The sequence below is a fragment of the Anarrhichthys ocellatus genome, unplaced genomic scaffold (genome assembly GCF_004355925.1).
Source record: "Anarrhichthys ocellatus isolate YVR2014 unplaced genomic scaffold, GSC_Weel_1.0 scaffold36, whole genome shotgun sequence".
NCBI classification, from domain to species: Eukaryota; Metazoa; Chordata; class Actinopteri; order Perciformes; family Anarhichadidae; genus Anarrhichthys; species Anarrhichthys ocellatus.
Genome location: NW_022280066.1, coordinates 1,622,193 through 1,647,707, shown reverse-complemented (window position 1 = coordinate 1,647,707; position 25,515 = coordinate 1,622,193). Strand labels below are relative to the sequence as shown.

At 42.2% G+C, this 25,515-nt stretch overlaps 3 protein-coding genes across 5 annotated transcripts in view; 2 read left to right on the top strand and 1 right to left on the bottom strand.

The window, feature by feature from the left end:
* The window catches only part of setd3 (SET domain containing 3, actin histidine methyltransferase), a 29,733-nt gene extending 23,203 nt beyond the window's left edge, over window positions 1-6,530 (bottom strand). The window contains exons 1-2 of one of the 3 annotated variants that reach the window (XM_031866757.1): window positions 6,442-6,530; window positions 1,603-1,726 (exon numbers count right to left, since the gene is read on the bottom strand). In XM_031866757.1, coding sequence (XP_031722617.1) covers window positions 1,603-1,705 — 103 coding nt within the window. In that variant the 5' untranslated portion in view covers window positions 1,706-1,726; window positions 6,442-6,530. Of the gene's footprint in view, window positions 1-1,602; window positions 2,141-6,041 lie in introns of those variants that run through there. The other 2 variants (XM_031866758.1, XM_031866756.1) reach the window with 2 other exon arrangements.
* Window positions 6,531-7,143: 613 nt separating this feature from the next.
* On the top strand, window positions 7,144-14,695 carry LOC116393979 (cyclin-K-like; the record flags this gene model as incomplete). The annotated part of the gene is made up of 10 exons (XM_031866722.1): window positions 7,144-7,361; window positions 7,773-7,854; window positions 8,178-8,309; window positions 10,017-10,122; window positions 12,174-12,231; window positions 12,504-12,673; window positions 12,773-12,945; window positions 13,027-13,057; window positions 13,166-13,264; window positions 13,557-14,695. Coding segments are annotated over 10 exons (1,515 nt in total), but the record flags the coding sequence as incomplete, so codon positions are not given.
* Window positions 14,696-17,652: 2,957 nt separating this feature from the next.
* fbxo33 (F-box protein 33) lies at window positions 17,653-24,750 on the top strand. Its single transcript, XM_031866823.1, has 6 exons — window positions 17,653-18,363; window positions 20,504-20,614; window positions 21,184-21,344; window positions 21,461-21,669; window positions 21,785-22,082; window positions 23,178-24,750. Exons 1-6 carry the CDS (start codon window positions 17,930-17,932, stop codon window positions 23,441-23,443), a joined length of 1,479 nt encoding a protein of 492 aa, XP_031722683.1. The 5' UTR covers window positions 17,653-17,929; the 3' UTR covers window positions 23,444-24,750.
* The last annotated feature ends 765 nt before the right edge of the window (window positions 24,751-25,515 follow it).

The window sequence follows — 25,515 nt, the reverse complement described above, 5'->3', positions numbered from 1 at the left end:
GTGGATGCACTGCTTTCTACCGACTCAAACTTTGATGCAATTCTGGTGAATGCCAACTCAGAGTAATATAAATCAGTTATACCGCCTGTCACAACTGTTTTTTCCCTTGTCTCCTTTTCTGGCATCCTTCCAGCTTCACTCATCTCTGGTGTTTCAGGTTGCAACATGAAAAGCAGACGTTCAAACTGACTTTTAAGACATTACGACAATAGACTGTATACAGGAAGTGGACATAGTCACTGTGACGTCACCCATTGGTTAGTGGACTGATGTTTTGAAGCCTTGTGTTCAGCATTTTGGTCATCTCCATCTTGGTTTTTGGCTGTTGCCATCGTGGCTTTTTGCAACCACAAGTGACACGAGACGGTACAGCCGAACTATGAAGAAGGCATTTTATCCGACCAAGAAGGTTACAATGAACTTTCATGAACTGAAAACACACCGTGAAAGGGTTAAAGTTGGAAGACAAAAACACCGACAACTCCCAGACGGGACAATAGTTCTGTCAATGAATATTCTAAATCTGAATGTGTATTCGACTAGTATAATAAAAAAAGATGATATTTAAACATGTAAATTTATATTCTATTGTAAAGAAGGAAAAAAATAAAATAAAAAATAAAAATAAAAAATCACTACCGCATCCGTCTGCTTTGGACACACTGAATGCACCGCATGACAGGAGTCAAACATCACTTTCATTCATTGAAAATGAAATGGAACGTTTTACTGGGAATCTGAAAGCGAGACGTGGACGGCGTTCTGTCATTCAATCCACACCGACTCCAAAAAAAAAGTGTGTGTGTGTGTGTGGGTGTGGGTGGGGGTGGGGGGGGTCTCCATCAGACGTGAGTCTCTTAGAGTGGGTGTGGATTGATACATTTAATGTAATGGAGGCATGATGAGTGACTGATGCTTATGAAACGCTTTCGGTGAGGATTGGTCAAGCTGAACAAGGAATCGTTTAACAACCCTTAATGCACAGGCGCACCAGCTGTTTTGCCGAACACGCTTTGCCCGGATGTTTTTGAAGCGGCTGTGTGTGAAGCGACAGGTTTCATGTCATCCGCAATTAACGATGACAGAGAACTTGAACACACAGAGAGACACCCTGTCCCAACAGCAAGCGTTACGTTAAGTCATTCAAACAAACCACTTACATATCAGCAGTGTGCTCAAGATCAGACCGGAGAAGTAACCACTTGAAAGACAGACGAGTAGTACTTTCTATCTACTGGCGGTTGTACTTTTTAAACAGAATACACACGTTTCATATTGTGTAATATTTACTGGAAATGACAACATATACAGTACAATATAGTCAACAGCAAGGAGCAAACTTTGAGCTCCCTGGCAATCTCCTTCTAACCAGCCAGCTACCTTTTGGTAGTGAAATGAGGAAATATCTGTGTGGGCACCCCACTTGCTCAATGCAGTGACCTCAGTGAAATAAATAAGGGGTCTGATGTCGGTTTGGACACCATCTTACTCAGGTACTATCTAGACTTCTCTGTAACCACTGGGATGTGGAATGAGTGAGTAAAGAAGCATCACAGAGGACTATGAAGGTGGACAGGGTGTAAAGAATGAAGTGAAACATACTCTGCAGCAGCTCAGAGATCAGGTTCATCATCTCCTTGGGGGAAACCACAGTGCTGGCTCCTGAACCGGACTTCTGAATCTTCACTCGACTCTTCTTTCCCATGGTGCTGGATGGACAACTGGGCTGGGAAGACACACCATGATTACCGTTACCTGTAGTGTTATTCCCTGAAGCAGATTTAATAATGAATCGCCACACAGTATTGTGGTGTAAGGGATCACTGTACGGATCACCCCTTACGGTTTGGCACACATGTGAACAGTTTACCTTAACCATCACAGTTTGAAATAAAGTTTTACTGACATCGTTATCTGCCAATGTTCAGTAAAATATGTGATCAGGACATCATTCATGCCTTTTTAGTAGCGGATCTTTGATAATGTTACATGTAAACAACCAATCCGTGTTTAAACCGACAGGAGGAGAGCTAGTAAAGTGGCTAATGGACAATGAATGAAGGTTCAGGTCAGTTACATTATGATGCGCTCACGCTCCGTTCAGTGAAAATGAGTGTTGGGTGAAGGTAAATTATAATGTTATCATGATGTGTTCACATGTGATCTCGTAAAATGTAGTGTTAGTGAGAAACTTAATAAATCCAGTTGTTTGAAGGAGTTTTCACAGCAACATAAATAGATATTAGAGATGAACAATAAGCCGTTTACACTAACTCTAATCAGATTATAATACATCATTAAAACTACTAATGACAAGATTTGTTTTTATCAATGAAAAAAACAAATCTTTTATTTCCTTATCAATTGTGTGCCTTTATGAAAAAAAAACACTAAATGACTTAAACAAAGTAAAAGGATAACCTTTAGAACCTTTGATGTTTACAGACTTCAGAGGGGTTGAAATGATGTTCCGATATGAACTGCGTGTTTTAGGATCCGTTGCACCACTACTAAATATGTAACAAGAATTAATAACTCAATTGTGAATCAAACACAGGAACTACTCAATTTAGGATGCCACCCAATTCCGGAAGAACAAGGAAAACTTCAAAATTTGATAATCAGTTTAGTCTCAATCTATGGGTTGCTAGAGTTCATGGTATGGTATACAGTGACTTACTAGTTCATATATACACACATCATATGAACAGTTTCTTTAGAAACGAAACATTTTCTACGTGACTACATGACTAAACTGAGAACAAAAGGAACAAACCATACAATGAACAAAATGAATGGAATGTTTCGGATTCAGAGGGCTACGACGTGATTATAAAACCATTATCGGTTCATCAACATTTTTCATAACATGATTTAATTTTTCTGCTATTTTAAAAACACTGCATAGTTGCAATAGTTCCTAATTAAAAAACAGATGGATTTACATCCATTATCTTTTATTAATTCAATATTAGTAACAAATAGAAGAGATGTATCAACTGGAGCGTTACATTTCCAACACTGCATAGAGAAGAAGAAGAAAAGAAATAGAAAGTGGCCTGTAGCAGCATCCTTGTTCTGAGTCATTTGACATAAAACACTGCCCTTATTCTCAAATACACAACACAGACTTCTCTCACACTGTGTGTTACTTATATTGTTCCCACTCTCCTCAGTAACAGCATGACTTCAGCTGTGGTTTGGTGGTAGAGTATTCTTCCATAAGTGAAAGTTGGGCTGTCTCAGCTGCAGAATGCTATGAAACACTGAAGAAAACCTCATCAGTTGAATTAAACAATTCCACAACAGATGACAACTTTGTTATCATGACACGTGAGCTATACAAACATACCTATGTGGATACCTATATGCAGAGTAAACAAATGGATACGATTAAACTCAACATTTTGGCACAAATCAGTGTCCTGGGTGAGATACAGAAGAAATGGAAGGGGGAGCGATGCTCTCCCCTCTTTGAACAGACTTTGGTTTTGATTGGAGGCAGAACAATCAACATCCAATTGATATGACAGGAAACTAAACGATTTGTAAACAGAGCTGCCCATCATAAACTTAACACAACATAATGTGTATAAACTCAGATGTTTTCAAAGTTAGAGATTTGGTTAACTTCAAGCTTGCACAATTAATAAAGGCTCACTATACTTAGCAAGTCAGTAACCCAAGATGAAGTTTGTACGATTATACAAACATTAGAACAAATGCAAAAAAAAAAAAAAAAAAATGTAGAAATGTGTTACACTGAGGTAGGTTCAAAATAGATATCCAAAGTACAATCCCATCCTAGTGGCCGTAGAGATGTCTGCCTTCTCTCAACTGCACTGGGACAACATGGCTCTCGGCTTGTGGTGCTCAAAGTGCAAACAAACATTTGGAAAACTCAACAGTAATGTCTCTGTCCAGAAATCCTGACCTGGTCACTCAAGATAATCCACAGACCTTGCTGAGAGCACTTTCATGTCTGAAATATTTTTCGACAGACAGACACGACTTGTTATGCCCAATTTATACTCCTACATACATTACAACTGTGTGGGCTGTTGCGGGCACCTCTCGCAATACTGCAGTGGATTGCACAGAGCATGCGATGTCATTTGGATTCAAATCCTTTATCAAGCAGTATTTGATTTATTTGATAAGCGTGATTCAATAGATCCATATTAGTTTCCACGGCTACTTCCATCACATTTTATCCAATTGGTTTTGGTCAGGCAGACGCACGTGACTCCTTATTTAAACCAGATGGGTCAGCTGTGGAACATACAAAGCACATAGGCCAGGCTACAGAAAGAAGAAGTAGTAGGCTAGCAAGGTGGATGTGCCAAGATCCCTCCGCGGTTGTTGTTCCGTCCTCCACAATGTGTCATCCAACAAGGGCAGCATTTCAGAAGCAGACTGTCTTTTGGGCCCTTCAGATTTTGTTGGTTTAGTCACTTTCCTGGTTATTTGTGCTTCTACAAGTAGGCTACAAAATTAAATGGATTCTGACAAAATATGGAATGGAATGACAGGATGTCGTTCCATACTGTAGGCACACTAGAGTTTCTCTAACCCCACCTCGGAGCCCTCGGCCTTGGGCTCATTCACACCAACAGAAGAAGGAACAGGACTCTGGATTCCACTATTAGTGTCTTTTACAACATGTAGGACCTAATGATTTAAATTAGGGCTATTCAAGTGTTCGTAGTGGGAAGTTGATTTACCTACAAAATAAAATCAGCTGATTTACAGTCATCTCTTTCCCAATTTAAGTTAATGGGGGGGAAGTATTTTTGGGACCAATGGCATCACGTGATGGACCTGGAAGTTGTAATTCCACGGTTTGGCCACTATGTGAAATTTGCCTCAAAGCCCAGCAAATGACCGCACCCCCTCTTCCTGGGGGCTTGGTCAGACCCTGCTGCATTAGAATTCGGTTTACTATAGTGTTTATACTTGCGCGTGGCACCATAGCGAGAGCCTCTGCAGATGGCGCGTGAGCTACAAGCACGCACAAAAGGTGTTTATGCTCAACGAGCCGTTTGTTGCATTATTCTCTGAAACGCCAGCGTATACAAACAAAATGTACTGTGAAGAAGCGAGGAGAATACAAGTGTAAAGGCCAAAAAGCATCCTACACAATGCAGAGAACCAATTGTAATCAACTGTAAACTCATATATCATATTAATAGACTACTTTATTGCCTTTAGGCAAGCCCTATAAATAACAAAAAGTCAAGTATTATATGCATTATAAAGAAATTGTTGGAAAACCTGTAAACTATTTGATTTGGCTTTAAAATATTTACTCAAAGTAGATTTTTAAGACCTCCCGTTTCTAAAGCATTTTAAATGCTTTTGAATGCTTTAAATCAGTTACCTATTTGTGACAATTACTTTTGAAATTCACTGATCGTGCGCGCGCCTAGTCAGAAAAAAAAAAAAAAAAAGAAATCAGAGAAAATAACTAAATTTAAGTTCCTCGTTGCAGCTTTAAGATGTATTCTAGCATAGCCATCAGTGGTTTGAATTACATGAAAGGAAATCATGTGGTTATGAAGACAACCACAGATGGGTCGCAGAACCAACTTTACTTTTCTGAAACTTGTCAAATCAGTCAGACGTGTACAAGGTAGAAACTTTATGTCTTAACAATACAAGTAGCTGACAGAAGTCATGCAGACAAAACTGTGTTCCTGTCCGAGCCTTAAGGGAACAGAACTCGCTTAAATTGTGGTAACTAAACTTGCAGGGAAGGACAATGCACGAGAATAATATAGCTCTTTAAACTTGGGGATACTTCACACACCCCTCGGGTAATGTCTCAGTTAGCAGCGTGGTTTGTCACGAATACCCCTCTAATGCTAATCTCAGCTATCAGCGAACTGACCACTGAAATTAAACGGTTTAACAGCTACAACAATATGCAATACGACTATCTAATGATATGTATTTAACACGGTAACGTTAGTGTCGGGACGTACTTTAGAACATAGCACAAGAGAGGTTTTATATTCTAGCTAAGAGTTAGAGTTACTAACCTTACTAGCTTGCAATCGGGTCGTTTGTAGTGTTTTCCACTAGGCCAGCAGCTAACTTTAGCTCACTAGCATTGGAGGATTCACGCCCATCCGAGCGGAGACTTATTAGGAGCTGGGAGCGGGGCAGGGCGACGGTGAACAGAGCTCATTCATCTACGTTATACTGGCTGGACTCACTAAACGCCCCAATGCTAGCTGTTAGCTGCTAAACTGTCAAGTGATAACGGATCAGTCTGAGTTTTGGAGCAGGCTAATCTGCTGGACATGCTGGCTAGCTAACCTTGCCTGTTAAAATACAAGTGCCTCTAAACCCAATGCACGCATTTATACATAATTACACTCAACACCAAGTCAGTCTTTACTAAACCAGACCATAAACATTTATCCAATTCAGTCATACCTTTTTTTAAGTGACAGCAGCAGTTCCTCTGTTCCTGCACTGAACCCTACCTTGACTGAGCTGCGGGTGTGATTGGAGTAGTCGTGAACTACGCCCACAGAAACGGGACTGGACTCCGGCCTTCTAATAGGTTGTGTGGCAGCACGCCCGCGGAACAGCCTATTCAGTCCATGGGAGGGGCTGATGTATGTAAATCTATCTATGCCCCTCCCACCACGCCTTACAATTGGACACTTACTTTTCAAAAGATTGAAATGACCATAAATGGTAATGTTGGCAACAATGATTGGCTGATGAGGTGCCAATCATTAATGTTGCTCCACTGTGGGCCGGTGGTCTTTGTTTGGATGGAGTGGCTCCCCTCGCTTGCAGCTGGACTAGAGAATACAGCTACAACTACAGAACAACTTTTTATACATTCACGGGATTCCTTTTGTAGACATCTCACCTGTGATGATTACTGACATTATTGTGTAAATACAACAGTGGTTAGGTTGAACACATTGTGACGTGCTTTTCAGTAGTTAATTGGTTGTATCACTTCCATTGCTGTCCAGTAACGCTAGATGTGACAGTAGCTAGCAGCATCTGTTGTCCGCCGCCTTGCTGAAACAGTCGCTAGCCGTTGCATGACGCTTTCTTCCACAAAAGTAAGACAACTGAATTCATCCCCAGCCTTAGTTCTTGCTGCCAGCGGGATAAAACGCGGACCTGTCCACCCTGGACCACATCAAACCCCTGTTAATCTGGGACAGGAAGGACGCGGCCACCCTGGAACACATCAAGCCATGCTGGTACTGGGACAAAAAGGACCTGGCCCACACCCCATCCCAGTCAGAGGGGCTGGACCCCGCCACTGAGGCCCGGTACCGCAGAGAGGGGGCTCGCTTCATCTTTGATGTTGGCACGCGGCTTGGGCTGTATCCTTCCGTGGGGAACATACTGGCTAGTTAACGTAGCTATATATCACCTAACGTTACATACAGTCAGAACCATTATTGTTACCTGGTTAACAGAGCGTACACGGTTGCACTGTATAACAGCTGACCCGGTATGTGAAACCTACACGTTCATGTGACTGCTTTGTGTAATGCTACAGGCTAGGCTGCATTGTGCATGTGTAGCCTTCAAGAATGAAGACAAAAATGAACTTAACGTTACAGAGTAAACTAATGTGTCATTTGGCTAAATGTATTTGTAGTTATACTGCAGCTGCCCCTCATCAGCAGTAATTGTCTCATTTCAATTCTGACCATAGACAAAGAAAGACTAACATAATACTAATATTGTTGAGATCCGTCTGTCACTCTTCTTAACCTCTATGGCGGCAGACACTATGACACACTGGCTACTGGAATCGTTTACTTCCACCGCTTCTACATGTTCCACTCCTTCAAGCAGTTCCCTAGATATGTAAGTATGTAGTTCTTCATCAGTCTCAGTCTGGAGATCTCTGTGCTAGCCCAAAGTTCTTTCACAACGCCAATAGTGCAGTTTTTTTTACTGTACGTTTTAACTCGAGCATGTAATGTTTTCTAAATGTTATTCATTGAGGAAACACTGAACTGCTGCACTGTGTTTTGGAAGCACATGTCTAAACAGCCCTGTTTAGACAAGACGACCTCAACCTCTAACCTGTTTTATGTTATATCGTCCGTAGTCTACACATTACTCAAACAGCACAGTGACAACAGAAGTTACTGTACAGTTTGAAGAAATACATGTTGTTTCCATAGGTGACAGGAGGATGCTGCCTTTTCCTAGCAGGCAAAGTGGAGGAAACTCCGAAGAAGTGCAAAGACATCATCAAGACAGCCCGCAGCCTGCTCAACGACATCCAGTTTGCTCAGTTTGGAGATGATCCCAAGGTCTGTAGCAAGAACTCCTTTCATCAGGGTGTAACTCGTACTGTGTTGTTGAAAGTGCTGATATTTTGGAAAATTGAGACAGGGATTCAGAGAACTTCTTGAAGAAATGACAATCCCCAGCCTTTAGTTTTCTCTTTTCTCAGCCCTGTGTCTCTATCACAATTAACCTCAGAGAGTCACAGTGTTTTGACTGTAAGTGAATTTTTTCAAACCTTAAAGTTTGTACATGCACCTTCCATAAAGGCACATGCAGCTGTCAAGACTTAATCTTGTCTTAATGTCACTGTCCATGGTGCTGGAAAACTTTATTAAAGCAGTTGCGACCCACATATTTAGCAGAAATGACACAAACAAAACAACAGAATTGTTATACATGCTTGAATTAAAAAAGAAAAAAAGTTATTTAAGACCCTTAAACAAAAATATGTTGTTGCCTGTGGTTTGCCTTCTTTTGTCTTGTTTATTTAGCCTTGGCAGGTTAATTCATGTGTTTACAGTTTGTGATCATGTATTTTATAATTGAAGGGTATTGTATGGGCTGTCCTGCTGAGCCTTATTAAAGTTTCAGTGCGCAGCATTTCAGGGGAATTATTGGCAGAAATGCAATATGATGTTTATGTTTGCATTAGTGCATTATCACCTGAAATTAAGAATCATGTTTTTGTTAGCTTAGAATGAACCCCAATATCTACATATGGAGCAGGTCCTCTTCACGAAGTTAACCGTATTGCACCGCCATGTTTCTACAGTAGCCCAGAACGGACAAATCAAACACTGGTTCTCTTTAGTGAGAGCCCTTTAGTGTTTTTTGTTCCCTGAAAGCCACCGTAGTTCTCCATCACACTTGTGAAACTGCGGTAACGGGAGCGGCAGAGTGCTAAACCGTGGTACGGCAAGTTGCCATCTGACTTCTATTTCCCCTAAAGTAGTGTTGTTATGGGAAGCTATGGAGCCAAATCCAGGCCGGTAGTTTTGATCATTTTGAAAAACATAATTGGAACTAAAAGTTAAAGTTTTGGTCTTGAACTTGGAAAAGTACAACAATGTATTCAAATTAAAAATAAGTGAAGGAAACGTATTTTTGTGCTAAATATAAGATTCAGTTCTGGAATTGTTTTGAATAAAATATTTATTTTTCATTTTTCCCTTTTCATATATATTTTGATTAGGGGTTTAACAATACACATATTCATATTGAACCGTTTGGTACGAGGCTCACAAACCGAACAATACGTTTGAATAATACTAGTGCATTTGGAAAATGCAGAAGCTTAAATTGTGGGAAATATAATGTTTTCTCGGTGGAGCCACTGCGCTCAACATGACAACCCACCCGACGTAACAGACAACGTGTTGTCTGACACTCACTGGAGTTGCTGCAGCTTCCTGTACATAAATGAATCAATCATTGTTCAAAGTAATAAAAAAAACATAATTTATGATATCAGTTTTAATGAATAACAATATTTTAAAATCGAGGACACTTCTGTGGCACCAAAACGGTGGCACCACTGTGTCGTATTAAACCAAACCGAGATTTTTGAGAACCATTACACCCGTAATTTTGATATTTGAGGTCTTTTAAGATTCATATCTTATTTTTAAGTTTCAGAATTTAAACGGACAACCTGCAGACTGTAAGTTTGTCTATCTCTGGGGTGCTGGGTAGGTCACCATATGCTCAAGGCAGAATGCTTTTCCTTACAGGAGGAGGTGATGGTGTTGGAGCGCATCCTGCTGCAGACCATCAAGTTTGACCTGCAGGTGGATCATCCCTACCAGTTCCTGCTGCGCTATGCCAAGCAACTCAAAGGTACTTCTGTTTCTTTTTGTCCCTTTCTTGGATATTTGGCAAAAATCCAGTATATACAATTATATTGAGAAAAACAGGGACTTAACTTCACTTTAGACCTCGACTGTGTGCCTGCATTAATTAGTTTGCCTAAATCTGTGCCAGGATTGTTAGTATTGAAACAATACAGTCTCATACATTTACAACATTTCCAGAAGAAATTTAACTAGATTAAACTTTATCGTCATTGCACAGAGCACAAGTACCATGGGTGGGGGAGGGAGGGTTGCTGCCATCGTGGTGCAGAGTTCAGCAAGGTGACATTGAGGGGGAAGAAGCTGTGCCTGAGCCTGCTGGTCCTGGAACAGTACAGGGGCGACTGTGACTCCGTGGTAGAGCAGGGTCGTTCTTCAATCAGAGGCTCGGTGTGAATGGGTGAATGATGACGACATCGTGTGTTAAGGTGGAGTGGTCTCAATACAAGTACAGTCCATTGACCACTTACAGCAGTGCCTTTTCAGAGGAGAGGAGCGTCAACATGTCTGTGGTCGTGATGAGAGTAGGGATGGTATCGTCAGGGTTTTATCAGTACTCTTATCGATACTCTTATCGGTTCTTTTTGATTATTTTGTGAGAAAATGTTATTATCCATATGTAAACAAACATATGTCTTTCTTGAACGGCAGCAGCAGAAATGTTTAAATTGCTCACTATTGATGATTCTACTGTTTCAATGCCAACAACAAATGTAAATTTGAGAACATTCCTACAGGGAGGAGTATATTTGGAGTTGACAGCTGTTCGGAACTGGCAGGAGCATGTTTGGTTATCAGCAAGTATGAAAACTAAATTATTGACATTAATACAATTATTAATGTCACTAAGATTATTAACAAATATGAATAATAACGGGGCACCACCCCGAGATCAGGGACCAATAACCAAACTATAGACTCAAAATTAAAGTTCACTCAAAATGTCAATAGTCAAAGTACTATCCGCACTGGTCTTTTAACTGATAAAGTTAGTTACCAACCCCACCTGTGCTGACAGATCTAACCACAACACTATTACAGCAGTGTAATACCTGCCTCGTCCCATTATCCCCTTCACTGTGCTTACTAGGAGACATTTCAACAATTAATCTGAGCAAAACAAACAGCCCATTACTCCTCGTAGCCCTAACTATCGCCAAGAAAACTATCCTCATGAACTGAAAATCAAGGAATACCACACATCACACACTGGAAAAACTTAATGACAGATTACATTTCAATGAAAAATCTAACCTCCATCGTATACAGTACGACAGAACACCACTCCATCTGGTCATCCTTTACTATGTTTTTACAAACGTGACACCACCCATCCTATTCATATTGAAATTACAGTCATTATTATTTATTAGTATTTTTTATTTATTTATTATTTTCTTTTTGCCTGTCCACTAATTGAAATCCACGAATGTACCTGCATACATGAACACGCGCATGCATGCGTACCTGCATACACATACGCAGATGCATGGGCTGGGTCATGGCTGCAGCCTCACCCGACAATCTATAAGAAGTTCCCAAATCCTTAAAATACAATCACAGCTAAACAATTAGCTAAGCGATTAGCTTTCCTTGATCAGCCCGTTCTTATGATCAAACTTCGTATGGCATTGCTAACATTACCTGCAGTGGTCGAGGATGGACGGCTGCTCGACAAACAGTAGAAAATGGCGTCCCTGGGTGAGAGGTGTCGTGCGGCCTCTGCAGACACCACTTGTGCTGGACAGCCTCAATGGCAGGTAGTGGAGAACTGGTGATGCGTTGGGCAGGTTTCACCACCCTCTCACCAGCCTCTGTTGTCTGTGAACTTGATAATGATGTTGAAACCATGTGCAGGCGTGTATTCGAAGGTGAGGAGGGAGTAGAGGACTCGGCACGCAACCCTGTGGACAGGTGGTGTTCTGGTTGAGGAGGTGTAGTTGTCTAACCTAACAGGCTAGGTTCTGTTGGTTAGAGAGTCCAGTATCCAGTTGCAGAGGGAGGAAAGCTGATGGACAAACTGCTACTGTTTTCCAGGTGACAAGAACAAGGTACAGAAGCTGGTTCAGATGGCCTGGACCTTTGTGAATGACGGGTAAGCTTAAAAACCAGTATTTGTGATTGAAATCTGGATTTTAAGGTTGACCAAGGAAATAACATAACATATTCAGTATATTTACTTTTCATTTGATGAAAGGACAGTAAACTCTAGTTCTAGTAATGGTTCTGTCGGGCCGAATAACCTAAAGTGTCAAATAATCATTTTAAACTCTGTTTCTCTTATACTCTGTGGAATTTATCATGTGCAAGATTAACAGGTGTGTACAAGGGGAATATGATTACTTTACTCATTGTGCTCCTCCTAAGCCTTTGTACCATGGTGGCCCTGCAGTGGGAGCCACAGATCATAGCTGTGGCTGTCATGTATCTGGCTGGACGTCTCAGTAAGTTCGACATCCAGGACTGGACCTCCAAGCAATCATCCCGGCGCTGGTGGGAGCAGTTTGTCTATGATGTGCCTGTGGAGGTGCTCGAAGGTAAAAGGAATACTGCCACATTTTTCATCGTATATTTAGTATAAAGTTGTAATGTCTTTCTACCTCTTCTCCTGTTTCCTACTCTCCTTCATTACAAAGATATCTGTCACCAGATCCTGGACTTGTATTCTCAGGCCAAGCAGCAGATACCTGATGGAGCGATAGGGACTGGTGAAGACCCCCACCCACTGTCCATTCTGCCCCCCACTGCCCCACCGCTGGCCAAGAAGGCCTCCCCTCAGACCAGCCCCATGCCACCTAGACCAGCTCAGGTGAGTGGGCCTGTGTTTCATTTTATGCCTTAAATTGTGCTTTTTCTGAATCAGACTGATCCATGTTCTCTTGTGTTTTAGCCCTCTCCCAAAGATGACAGCAAGCCGACTAGTAAGTAAAAATCCCTCCTTGCTAGCAGACACCAAACCCACTGAATGACGTATAAGTAAGTTTAAGCTCATTCATGTTTTTTCTGTATCTTGTCTTTTTATTTTCCAGAACTCACAAATGTAGAACCTCCTCCACCTCCTCCTCCGCCCCCTCCTCCTCCAGTCTCCATAAACCCAGGTCAGTGTCCTCGGTCCTTAATGCCATTTAGATAGAGCATCCGTTGTCAACTGCCATAAAACTGGAATGAAATGACTGTAGTTGACCACAGTAACAATATTTTGTGCCCACAATATTTGTATTTACTTTTCACCTTTTTCATGGTTAATAATGTTACATCACTATTTACTTCACACTATGCAGTGCATAGCCCTGAAGAAGACATTTGTCACTTGCTAGAATGGCAGTGGATGGTCTTTGTCAGCGTGCCATTTCAGATCAATGTCTGACCAGCAAGCACCTTTGTGTTCCAGCTAAGTAGCCTCTTTCTCTTCTCCCACAGACCTTAAACCCCCTTCCTCCTACACACCAGCCCCAAATCTGTCATCTAAACCACCCCCCCCCCCTTTACCCCATTGCCCACCTCCACCACCTCCTCCACCCATGGACCTCCCCACCTCCAGCTCCCTGATGTCCAGCGAAGGTTACCAGAAGCTCCAATCCATGATGACGACAGAGGGCTCCTGTTGTAGCACTGTACCCCAGGCCTGTGCTCCACCGCTGGGCTACCACCATTACCCCCCAGGCACCACATCCTACCACACTCCTCCACTCTCAGCCTATAGCTACTTGCTTGCTCCTCCTCCGTTAGTGTTAGGGATGGCCCCTAGTTTGAGCAGTGGGTACCCACCACCACCATCAGCTGCTGGACACAATCAGCTACCCCCTCCGCTGCCACCTGGGATGCCTCCAGTCAGCAGTCTGAGCCGCGGTACGTGGATGAGATGAGTATCACAAAGAGAGGCTCAGATGTTTTTATAATGTTCTGATTGACTTGAAATTGCAATTTTCACCTTTTAAGATGAAAGGAAACAATTCATTGTTCTATGGGAAAGAAAATGCACCTAATATGTGACAAATTCTGTTGTTGACTCATTTCTGAAAATATGTACTTTTACACAAATGTGAATGTTCCGGTAGGCTTCACTTGAGCCGGCAGTGTTAGCAGAGACACAGAGGATTGTAAAATACATGTCTTCCGTTAGCGCTCTTCTAATTTGCATTGTCATATTTTAATGTAGATAGTATTCTCATCTGTATTGTCCTTTGCTCGGATAATCTCTGTTATTGCCTCATATCCTAATATTGATAGGAAGACAGTGTTCCATACTGTTAACTTTTTATTAGCCTATTAAAAAGAACACAGTGACTGTAAAAGGCAGCTTTTTTTCAATGATTTAACTTTTTTCTTTTTCTCTGAAAAAAGTTTTGCATTGAAGAACAAGATGTTTCTGCTCGATTCACGCAGAAATTATTATTGTTTCCACTTTTATTTAACTGGTATATAATAATATTAGCTTTCTTTCATTTGTAAAGAAAACCCTTTCAGGAGCTTAATTGGTGTATTTAATGTTGTGAATACAGAAGCACACTCTTTCAAAAATGCTGTTGATGTTTACTTTTTTTTTTAAATAAAGCATAATAAACCAGAAGTGTGTCACCAATTGTAAATCATTTTAATAATTTCCCTGTTGATGTAATAGTATACATGCATGTATTACAATGGTCTTTAAAGTCAGTTATGGATTAATACGTATTTACATACACAGGGACGGATGTGGCTCATGGGGTAGAGCGAGTCGTCCGGTTATACAGGTGCATCTCAATGAATTAGAATATCATCGAAAAGTTACTTTATTTCAGTAATTCAATTCAAAAAGTGAAACTCTTATATTATACAGATTCATTACACACAAGGTGATATATTTCAAGCATTAATTTCTTTTAATTTTGAGGATTATGGTTTACATCTAAGGACTCTCTGGTGGACCAAACTCACTGGATCAGTGAATCTTAGACCTACTTATAAACTCTGTTAATCTAACATGTCTTGACATTGTGGGGGAATCACCATCGCCCAGATAGAACCCACTGACGCTGACATGGGGAGAACATGTAAACTCCACACAGGAGGGCCTTCCTGTGAGGTGACTGTGCTAGTTTGTATTAGTATTTATTTTTGTATTTTCACCACAAACAAATACTGATGAGTACCCACCATGTGAGCACAATAAAAACTAAATACTGAAACTGAATGTGTAGTGTATATATAGCTATACGTATATGTAGATATATAAGGGCGGGAACAGCTGGTGACGCAAACACAAAGTCCTCTGTAGAACCGCTCGGTTCAGCCTTCGCGGTCTTCAGAGGACTGCGGCCACTGGATTGGGTGACAGCTAGTGTCTCCGATATTAAAAAACCAAGCTACGCAGCTAGTTAGCTGGCTGGCTAAGTATCATATACAGCCTTGTTAAACTAAATAAAGGAGGGTTTTAATTACTGTGTCTGTGTTCATATACAGCAGAATTACTTTGACATTGTTTAAAGCGGGAATCTCTAAGACTTTCATTCAAATAAATGTCTGTTCAGTCACTATCAACAAAGAAGGTAACACAATGGTGACTGAGCAGATGGCCCACTGTTGAAAGTATTACAATATTTATATATTTGCAGAATTATAAACTGGGTGACGTTGGTGACATTCACAGAAAAAGAAAGAAAGATTTTTTAGTATGTCTGAAATCAATAGCGGTTAAATATTACTGCATGCAAAAACTGGACACTAGGCCAGCATTAGTGTCCCACAATGCACTGCGGTAATGACGACAACATTCATAACAGACAACAGCTCTGTAACGTCAATAAGATTCCACTTTACTAGGCTGATACATTTTTTAATTAGTCCAGACTTTATGATTCTCACAAATCCTCGTTTGGTCACATGAGGTTGGCATGTGTTACCATGGTTATGCGTCTCCAACCAGTAAGGAGGCTCTGAGGAACTTAGTTATTACAGTACAGTGTGTCCGAAAAGATGCATACTACTGTTTATTCACACAAAAGTATGTTGAACGATATTACACATGCTAGTATGTGCATTGTATGCAATTTCTGACGTATTACAGTTTTTCTACATTGTACACACGAAAATGAATATTCACACAATTCTGAAATGTATAAACAAGAAAGCTCCAGACTGCTGAATTCCATGGTTTCCACTCAAATAAAAATCAACCAGAACAGAAATCTAACAGCTAAAGTGGTTGTTGAACTTGCTTGCAAACAGTTGCTCGAGGCTCGTGATTGGCTGAAAGGTGAGAGGGTGGTGACAACACTGCTATCATGAAAAGTATTACAGGGTTTTTTTTTTTTCAATCGAAATGACACAAACACAATGAATGAGACTCTGAGAGCAAAACCTCAGGTCTTGCCTTCGACCTAAACGGAGAATCTCCTTCTCTTTTTCTCTCCATGCCTCACCTCCTCCAAGTAACTTGTCAGGAAATCAGTGGTTGTGACTGAAGTAGAATGGACGAGATAGGGGCCCAGTAGTGATGAAAGGTTTTAAGGAGAATTTGATTAATTTGATGCTGCTGTGATAAGTCATTGTACTGCCATCTTGTGATGATAACTGCAACTGAATGAGCGGACCCACTGCAGTCATTGCTATCCCATCCCACACCACAAATTGTGGGTAGAGAAACTGAACCATGACCACAGCCTCACAGGTTTGATCTACAACAGCTGATGTTGTGTTTTGATCAATAACATTTGGGGAACATATAATGTTGTCAGAAGGATTTGAACATTAATGTCAAACTGTGATTTAAATGTCTGAAATGGTTACGTGCAGACACACTCACATGACAAATTTAACCTTTGCACCTTTACTGGAGCAGTTTACACGATGGCATTACATTAATCAACAATGATACAACACTGCTCCCAGCCGCACATACCAAAAAGTGGCAAACAATTGATTTATACTATCTTTACTGTTTGACTACTGATTTATTATACTTGCTTTGTTTTTTACTGATGCCTCTTGTTGTAATACTGCAAATGTCTGATCCCTGATTTATAAAGGATGATCTTATTCAATCTATCTTATAAGATGTTTTGTCCATTTAAAGTTATTGTTATTAATCAAATGGCTGAAAGGATGCCATTCATTATTAAATAACTTGTTGGTTTATTTAACAAAGGTTGAAGTGAAGGTTTATAGGTATGATTTCACAGATAGACAAAATAACAGGAATACTTTTAAGTGCATTCCAGTGCAACAGCCCTATAATATACCGGCTGCTACCCTTGTTAATACAGTCTATGGCTACTACTTGCTATTACTTCCTTGAGGCATATCATTTGTGTAAAAGCTGTAGTCCCTTTACATTTATGTTGTGGTCTGGTTTTGTTCACCCTCTGACCTGTGTTTGGAGTGGGGTGTGAACTGGAGGCGTTGTGTTTTGGTTTTGAATCAATTCCAAAATAAGCACCGCCCTCTCGTGGAGCACGGCGGTATGGCAAAAATAACAGAACTTCAGGACTAAACCACTCACTTGAGGCAATGCGATTACCGATTACTACAAATACGGTGAATTTCCACTAAAGCATGCGTGAATAAAGACAATCGTAATTTGACTAAACACAATTGATGACACTTGTCATATTTTGTAACACTTCTGAGAGCTGTTTTGTTTCCCGTGCATTGAACTATAGTGGTACGGTCCGATAGTATTGAAGGCAAAGCTAGAAAACGGTTTGTTTTCACCGAGAGGAGGAAGTGCTGCTGCAGCCCCCATTTTTAAAACACGGCTGTAACATTTATTTAATAGCTGGTTGGTTTTCGGACAGCAGCTTTCTTAGCTCGCCATGGCTCTGTGCGGGGGTGTCGGAGCCATGGCTTTGCCCAGCGAGCTTATCGTCCACATCTTCTCTTTTCTGTCGGACCGAGACAAGCTGCGGGCCTCGGCCGTGTGCTCTCGATGGAGGGAGTGTCTCTTCTACCCCGCGCTGTGGACCGAGCTCAAACTGCGGATAGGTGGTGGTTGTAACGGCGGCGGCTCCAGCTCCGAGGAGACCCCGAAGCTGGAGTTTCTCATGCGGAAGTTCGGTTCCTTCGTGCGGGAGCTGCAGCTGGAGCTCGCACCGGTGGAAGGCTACCTGAGTCCTCTGAACAGCGACCCGTCGTCCGCCAGGATGGACCAGCCCGACAGCGACCCGCAGCTCTCCGAGCGATGGAGAGACGCCATGGCCACCTACTTGGACCAGGTGCTGTGTGTGTTCTCCAGCATCCGCAACAACAGGTATTGTTAAATTTGCTCCAAAATCCAATTTTGAGCGTTTGTTTACATTAAATTTCAGGGTTTTGCGTGACTCCCTACTCCACTTTTTTTGTAATTTCGTAGTATTTTGGTGCGTCGCAGTAAGCTAGCAGCTAGCTAGCTTAGTTAGCTATAAACAAACTCCTGACATTAGGAGTTACGTAATAGGGTCGTGTCTTTGCGCTGGAGTCAGCATCCAACGTTATCTTAATACCTCTGAACACGTTATTCATATATCAGTATTGTTTTGCTTTGTCATATGTATACAGACGTAAAATAATGATACAGCGTATGTATGATGTAGGCTTCATTGACGAGTTAAACGCTCGTCTGCGTGTCTTTTGTTGCCAGTTGTGTTTTCTACGTCACATTGGGGTCTTCATACCAGCAGATACAATGCAGCAGCCGTGGTGGTGGCTAGAGAAGGCTTTGTTGGCCACGACCTGCTGATATCAGCACTGACACACACACACACATATTTAGTGTATGTGGATACGCATTTATCTCTGCTATGTCGTTGCATAATGTGAGATGTGACCATCGATGTGCTGCACACATGCATTCGAGCCACTTGGCTCATTTCTGCTGTGGAAGTAAAACGTTCCTTTGAACGTTAAGCTTCCTACTTTCAGTGCAGAACTTATCTCTCTGTTATACCTTCTCCCACGTTCTCTGTTATTCTCTACAGTGCTTTGTAGTGCTGAAAATAGCAGCCATCCACTGTTCGTGTCTTATTTCTGCTGAGGGCGTTGAAACCTTTTCTGTTGTCTGACTTCTTCTCATTGAGCAGTTTCCAATATGTTCCATTCAAACACAGACTGATGTAACTAGCCGGTGTCCCAGTTCCATTCAGCACACTAGTTTGAGTAATTCAAAGTATTTTTAGCAGTGTGTCATAATATAATGTCCCATACTTGGCTTATCATGTTATTGCATTGCTATTTACCATTTCTATCAACTCAAACCAGTTGACCCATGATAAAGACAGATGCCAGCTGTCATATCTAACTTAAGCTCCCATGTTATCAGGTGACAAAAAGTGAGTTTTTCAGGTTAGCTAACATATGTCCAACTCCAGCGGTACTGGTGCATGTTCAAAATAATGGGGATAGATAACTCATTGTTCCTTAACTAGCGCTTTCCCACACTAAGTAGCTGCACATGAGCCTGCTGTTGGTTTCATTTTGTTGAAGCTTAGCTCTCGGTTCATTTGCAGGAAGTGGGCTTCATCAAACATAATGCACAACGTGTGATTGATTATCTTTTCCCTCAACCTACATCGTTGATCTTCGTCATCGTCAAAACAGATGCAGGCGGTCGAGTGGGACTGCTTTTCAAAGCATCGACTTGTGGCATATAGTCTGCTGCTTGATTGTTGGACATCTATTTTGGGCAGCGGGATATAAAGGGATCTAGGCGGCAGTGCAGCGAAGTGCAATGCAGCCATATTTCTGTCGGGATAGGAGATGACCCAGCAATATACAGGACAGGGCTGGATTATATTACACAAAATGGCTACAGTTTGAGTTATGAGGTAACCCTCCCTCTTCTGATGTTGTTTGCATTGGAAATGGTGAAACTACTCCTCTAGCTGCTGTTTCTTCTGTTAAAAATTCCCAAGCACCTCTCATGCGCTTCATGCGATTGAACCAGCTACACAACTTCCAGCAGTAATGACTTCAACAAATGTTGACCGAGCAAACAGGCGACAGTGAAACCATCCATTTGAGATAATTGTGCTGCTAGGTTTGGTTCTCTGTTACTAAAATGTAATGGGGTATAATGCTTTCTTTTATGACACAGATGTGTCAGTAATGACGAACACACTGATGTTTACCCGTTGTTAGTTTGGAAGAACATAACTTCATAACCCACTCTTGATGAAGGCAGAACTGTCATGTATTAGGTTTGACTTTATTTCCCAGGTTTGAATGGGATTAAACCACAAAAGAAGAACCACCCGTCCTGAATGTATTTTAGATACACTGCTTTCATGGTAACTGTTACCTGTCCGTCAGCTCAATGACACAGACTCACACAGTGAAAACCAAATGCACTGTTGCGGTTGTTTCCTTTTCATATTCCTAACATTCTCTCTCACTCTCTCTCTCTCTCTCTCTAGAAACCTGCGGAAGCTGAGTCTGTATGGAGACACCTGTGTTCTCCAGCAGGAGGGACTTCTGGACAGCTCCAAACTGCACCAAATTCACCAGGGGGACAAGAAGATCAATGAGTAATGTTACTTCCTTGATGTTGCACTATAATGTATAAATACCCTGTATGTGCGTCAGGATACTCAATTTGGGGTACACAGCCCATTGATCCAGATCACTGCCTATTACGATGGCCTTTTGGTATGCCAGTATTTGTCATTCATGGCAACCAGCGTGTGTTCTTTCTGCAGCTCAGTGGTAGTGAGGTGGGAGGCAGCACAAGGAAACACGTCGTCGAGTCATACCTTCAGAACAGGTCCGAATGATGTCAGCTTGTTTTTGTGAACCTCAAATTAGCCAGAAAAAATGTGTTGAATTCTAATTTGTCAGATTACCAGAGTCTGTTGTTGTGTTTGCTCCTCACACAGAGTTTCATATGGTATAATGTTCTGTCAGCGTAGTGTTGTTCTCTTACATATCTTTCTCTTGGCACAAACGAATATCTTCCTTCCCCACACATATACTGTTTATTTCTGGGAAGAAGTTTGTCTTAGATTTGCTCTCATGGCGTCTTAAATATTATGCTAGTAAAGAGACTTAAAGCTAATTTTCTTGCACCCTCTCTGTGCCTCTCCTGTGCTCTCTGCAGAATCCAGCAGTTGTTCATGGAGGTGTTGTCTAACGGCCGGCAGCTGAGGTGGTTGTCCTGTAGCTTCATGCTGGGTCTGGTGACTCCCTGCTCCTTAGCCTGCCTGTCAAACCCTTCAGCAGAGACCCTGCAGCACCTCAGTTTACTGGACCACCAGCTGGGTAAGTGTAGGTGTGGTTCTTCTGGATCTGTGTGTACAATTTGATTATATTGGTGTAAATCCAGAACGGCAGTATATTATGTTTCGTACAACTAACCTCCCCTGACTTTCCCTCAGGTCCCCTCATCTCGCCATCAGAGTTGGATCGTCTATCTAACCTTCATTCTTTGGCTCTGGATTTTGCCGATTTGACATCTGAGCTTTGCGGTCTGCTGGCATCTCCTCTTCGCACGCCGCTGCATCGCCTCTCCTTGCTGCTCAACGGCGCCGCCCTGGAATTCAAACCGCTAGACGGGACCGCTACAGAGGACGACTGGAAAGCACTGGTAATGCAGCGCGTATCTTCCTTTTTCCGTCTTGTTGGCCCCCTCTAGTCAGAAAGAATGATTCCAGGACAGCCTCTTGCTCAGTTTGTTGTCAAGTTTCACCTCTCCTCCCCAGATTAGCGTGAGCGCCAACCTGCGGGTGTACATCGTGGCCCTGGAGGTCAACAGCTCGGAGCTCCTCAGGGTCCTAAAGCCCAGCCTACCACTGGAGCGCCTCCACCTCGACAGTTACAGCACACTGGTGACCGACGGCACACTGGAGCTCATCTCTCAGCAGTACAACAAAACGCTGACTCACTTCCTGCTCATGAGGGACGACCCCGACTTCCCCGACCTCAGCATCAATCGGAACGAAGACCCGCTGGTCCTCTTGTCATGGAGATGTACGCAGCTGGCTGTACTGGTGATACACGGTGAGTTCAGCTCGCTGTTTCGGGGATGTACCGTAATAGGACTTTAAGTTAATTCTGGTCTGTGCCGGGTGAACTTTGTGATGGCATACACATGTGGTTGTAGTGTATGTATTACCTAAATATGGGTTGGAAGCCAAGAGAAACTATTGTATCTTTAAATCTGATAATCAATTGCTTCAAATCACCTAACTACTATGATGCCTTCATTCCAGTTCTGTTGTTGAAACCTAGTTTTACAGAATTCCAGAATTGCTGTGCTTATTTTTAGTGGCATCATTAATTCTACATGTGGTAACTGAAGATAATGAGGGCCACTGTCATGTTAAGCTCAACATTTAACCTACGTTAAGTGTTTTGGGTGTTGTCCATTTACACATCCAGTAGACCGAGATAGATGAGCATTCATATGAAGTTCTGTTTGTGACCTTCTGATGGATGAAAGTCCAATATTCACTCTCCTTTTAGCTCCATTGAGCTGTCCACCGCTAACTGCTGTGTTCCCGAGTTATTCACTGACTGTTTGTCTGGTGCACGCAGCATACATGTGGGTTTATTTTCACTGAAAACCATTTCCTGCTGATGTCAGAGTTTAGTGATTGTAATCTGTGGGTTTGTCAATGTGAGACATCTTTTATATTAACATCACACATGAAGAGATGTGCATGTTTTCAAATGCTGCACACCAGCTGGTCGAGACATCGTAGTTATTATTCCTGCCAGTTACAGGCCCTGTGTTTGTGTAGAAGTAGGTCAAAGTTCCACCCAGGCAACTATGTGAGATGGGGAAAGGAAAAGCAATCTTAATCAGAATCAGAACCGTTTATTGCCACGGTATGTTGCGCATTCAAGGAATTTGACATGGCGGGTGGTGCATAACATTTAACAAACAACACAGTACAAGCAATAGAAACTTATTCAAATTTACAGCAAAATATAAATGAATAAAAATATAATGACTGTGAATATCCAACCAGTATCTTATCATAAATCACGTCATGGTTTGTATCCAATGTTGTGTGTAAAGCTGCGTAGCACATTCATTGTTAATCCTAAAGATTAGTGTGTGTGTGTGTGTGTGTGTGTGTGTGTGTGTAGGTTACACGGTTTGGTCCCATAATTTGGTGGCCATCTCCCGGCTGCGTGGCTCCAGCCTCCGCGTCCTGACCGTCTCCGAGGAGAGCGTCGACTTCGATCCGGACCAGTTGGTGTGCATGGAGGGTGACCCGGTCCACAACCTGGTCAAGGAGGTTTCCCTGGGCCTCGGCCGCGTCTGGCACCCCTGCCTGGATTCCAGCCTGGTTTTGTCCGAGCCCACCCAGCACTTCCACCGCGAGCTGCACGCCTTCAGCGTCGGCATGTAGGCAGGGATGGCAAGTCCAGCGCGTCACAGCCCAAACTGTGTCAAGACCAGGCCAGACCGACCAAAGTCCAAGTCGACTCAGACCCCTGACCCAGGCCAACCAGAGACCTAAGTGAGAATCTAAACTGGATCTTAAAACAGTCTATGAATCACATTCATGTGAGCTGATTGTTTTTATTTTACTTTTATTTTTTTGTGTTTGTTTCGCGGGGGTTTTAGCGCACAATCAAGTCATTTTCCAAATGATTCCCTGTTTTCTTGCTTTGCCTCCTGATTATCTAGTTAGCCAATGACTTCAAATTAAGAATATCCCTTTTCAAATTAGATATTTTAATACAAAATACTATATTCATTCAATTTAATATCATACCAATCTGTGGTCCCTGACCACAGACGAGACTTGTGTCATGACCAATATATTTTATTGGTCTGCTACAATGGGTCACTCGGCCGCTTCAAATGCCCTCTAGTCTGGCGTGGCCCAGTCTGGTCTGGTCTTGATGGAAAAGTATTCAGAGCTCCATGTCCTCTCCTTCACTGTAATAACCTCCAGAGCCTCTGTATGATGTAACTTTGATTTATTTTATTTTCTCAGCTCAACCTGCTCTGTATAACCTTGTTTTTCCCCCGTGTGGTGGTTCCCTTGCCTGTATAGGCTTTGTGTGTATTTAAACACGGATATATAATTATCCTGCTCACAGCTAGAACAGGACAAGCAGGCAGGTTGAGTGATGGGCCGGTGGGATTTAAAAGGGAGGGGGGGGGCTTTAGTTGTGAACATATTTTTCTTTTGAAACCTTTGCTCTGCGTTGGTCTGTCTGTCGGCTCCACTCTAGCACACTAACCAATCGATCACTTCCTGGGTAACACAAACACAGCTGCTCCTTTTGTCACCTTGTCCACTAGCTGGAGAGCCTTGGCAGCAGGGTGGGAATCTCCACTGTAACGTGGCTGACTGTGGCGGGTGCTAATCAGTTTTAATGCTGTTTACCAGCATGGACCATGTCAGTGCTATGACTCTGATATTCTATCCTTTTTGAATGGTTTTATTGAGGGTTTTGAGCCCCTTGCTGGTGGTGTTATGGAGAATATTGTTACATGCTTGCAGCCAACACACTTCCCACCCTGCCCACTTGTGGATCTTTGGTGAAACCTCGCTAGTAGATTAAATGGGGAGCCTCGTCTTCCGACTGACGTTCAGAGCCCAACTATAGAATCAGCCCGTCACAGTGCGACACATCTGTAGGGAGCTCCTAGTTGCATCTTTTCTTTCTATATTCAGAATGAATATAGCTGCCTTTGCGCACCTTTGGAGGTCGAGACTTTCTGAGTGGTATCACTGGCTCCAGAGCCCTTTTGTATTCAAACGTGACGTCATCATGTCAAAGAACAGAACAGGAGTGTGCGACATAATGTGAAGGGCTCCGAGAAGAAAAACCCTTCAAACAGTTCTGCTTTATTCTTAAGGGGAAAAAAAGGTTTTCATTCTATGATGCCATATATATATTTATATCAAGAGGAATCTCTTTCACTACTTTACTAAACATCTGGTCCATGCAAACACAACCAGTATTCTGTAGGCACAGCCTCCAAAAGGTGGCAAAGACCAAACCCAGGTTTTGCAGCCATGCCAGCAATTCAGTAGGCAGGAACTAGATGTTTCTCTCATGATGGATGTCTTGTTTTGGAGTAAGAGCTTTCCCGCTAAAGAGCCGGTAAAAGAAGAAGATGCACTGAATGTAACTAAACTCTCGCCCTGTCTCTTTCTGTTGGCCAGTGACCTGCTGTATAGCTCTGTATGCCTCAGAAACCTGGCAGATGCATATCTTGCCACAGCAGTCACGGCGGCTGAATAAATGCGTGAGGATGTCGTAGGTTCCAAGGCTGGGTTTTTGTTTTTCCTTTTTTAAACGTGGCACCAACAGCACAACAAGGTCTTGGGTGTGAACCTTTGGTGTATTTCTGTCGGCTTTTAACATCACTATGACCAGGAGAGAGGTGGTGATGATGTCGAGTAGGGTGTGTGAAACAATCAGCTAGTGTGAGATATTGTCCTCACACTAAAAATTATAT

Coding starts and splice junctions, on each gene's coding strand:
- fbxo33 (XM_031866823.1), top strand. CDS start 17,930: ATGGCTCTGTGCGGGGGTGTCGGAGCCATGGCTTTGCCCAGCGAGCTT. Junction 18,364..20,503: donor TCCAGCATCCGCAACAACAG/GTATTGTTAAAT, acceptor CTCTCTCTCTAG/AAACCTGCGGAAGCTGAGTC. Junction 21,670..21,784: donor AGGACGACTGGAAAGCACTG/GTAATGCAGCGC, acceptor TCTCCTCCCCAG/ATTAGCGTGAGCGCCAACCT.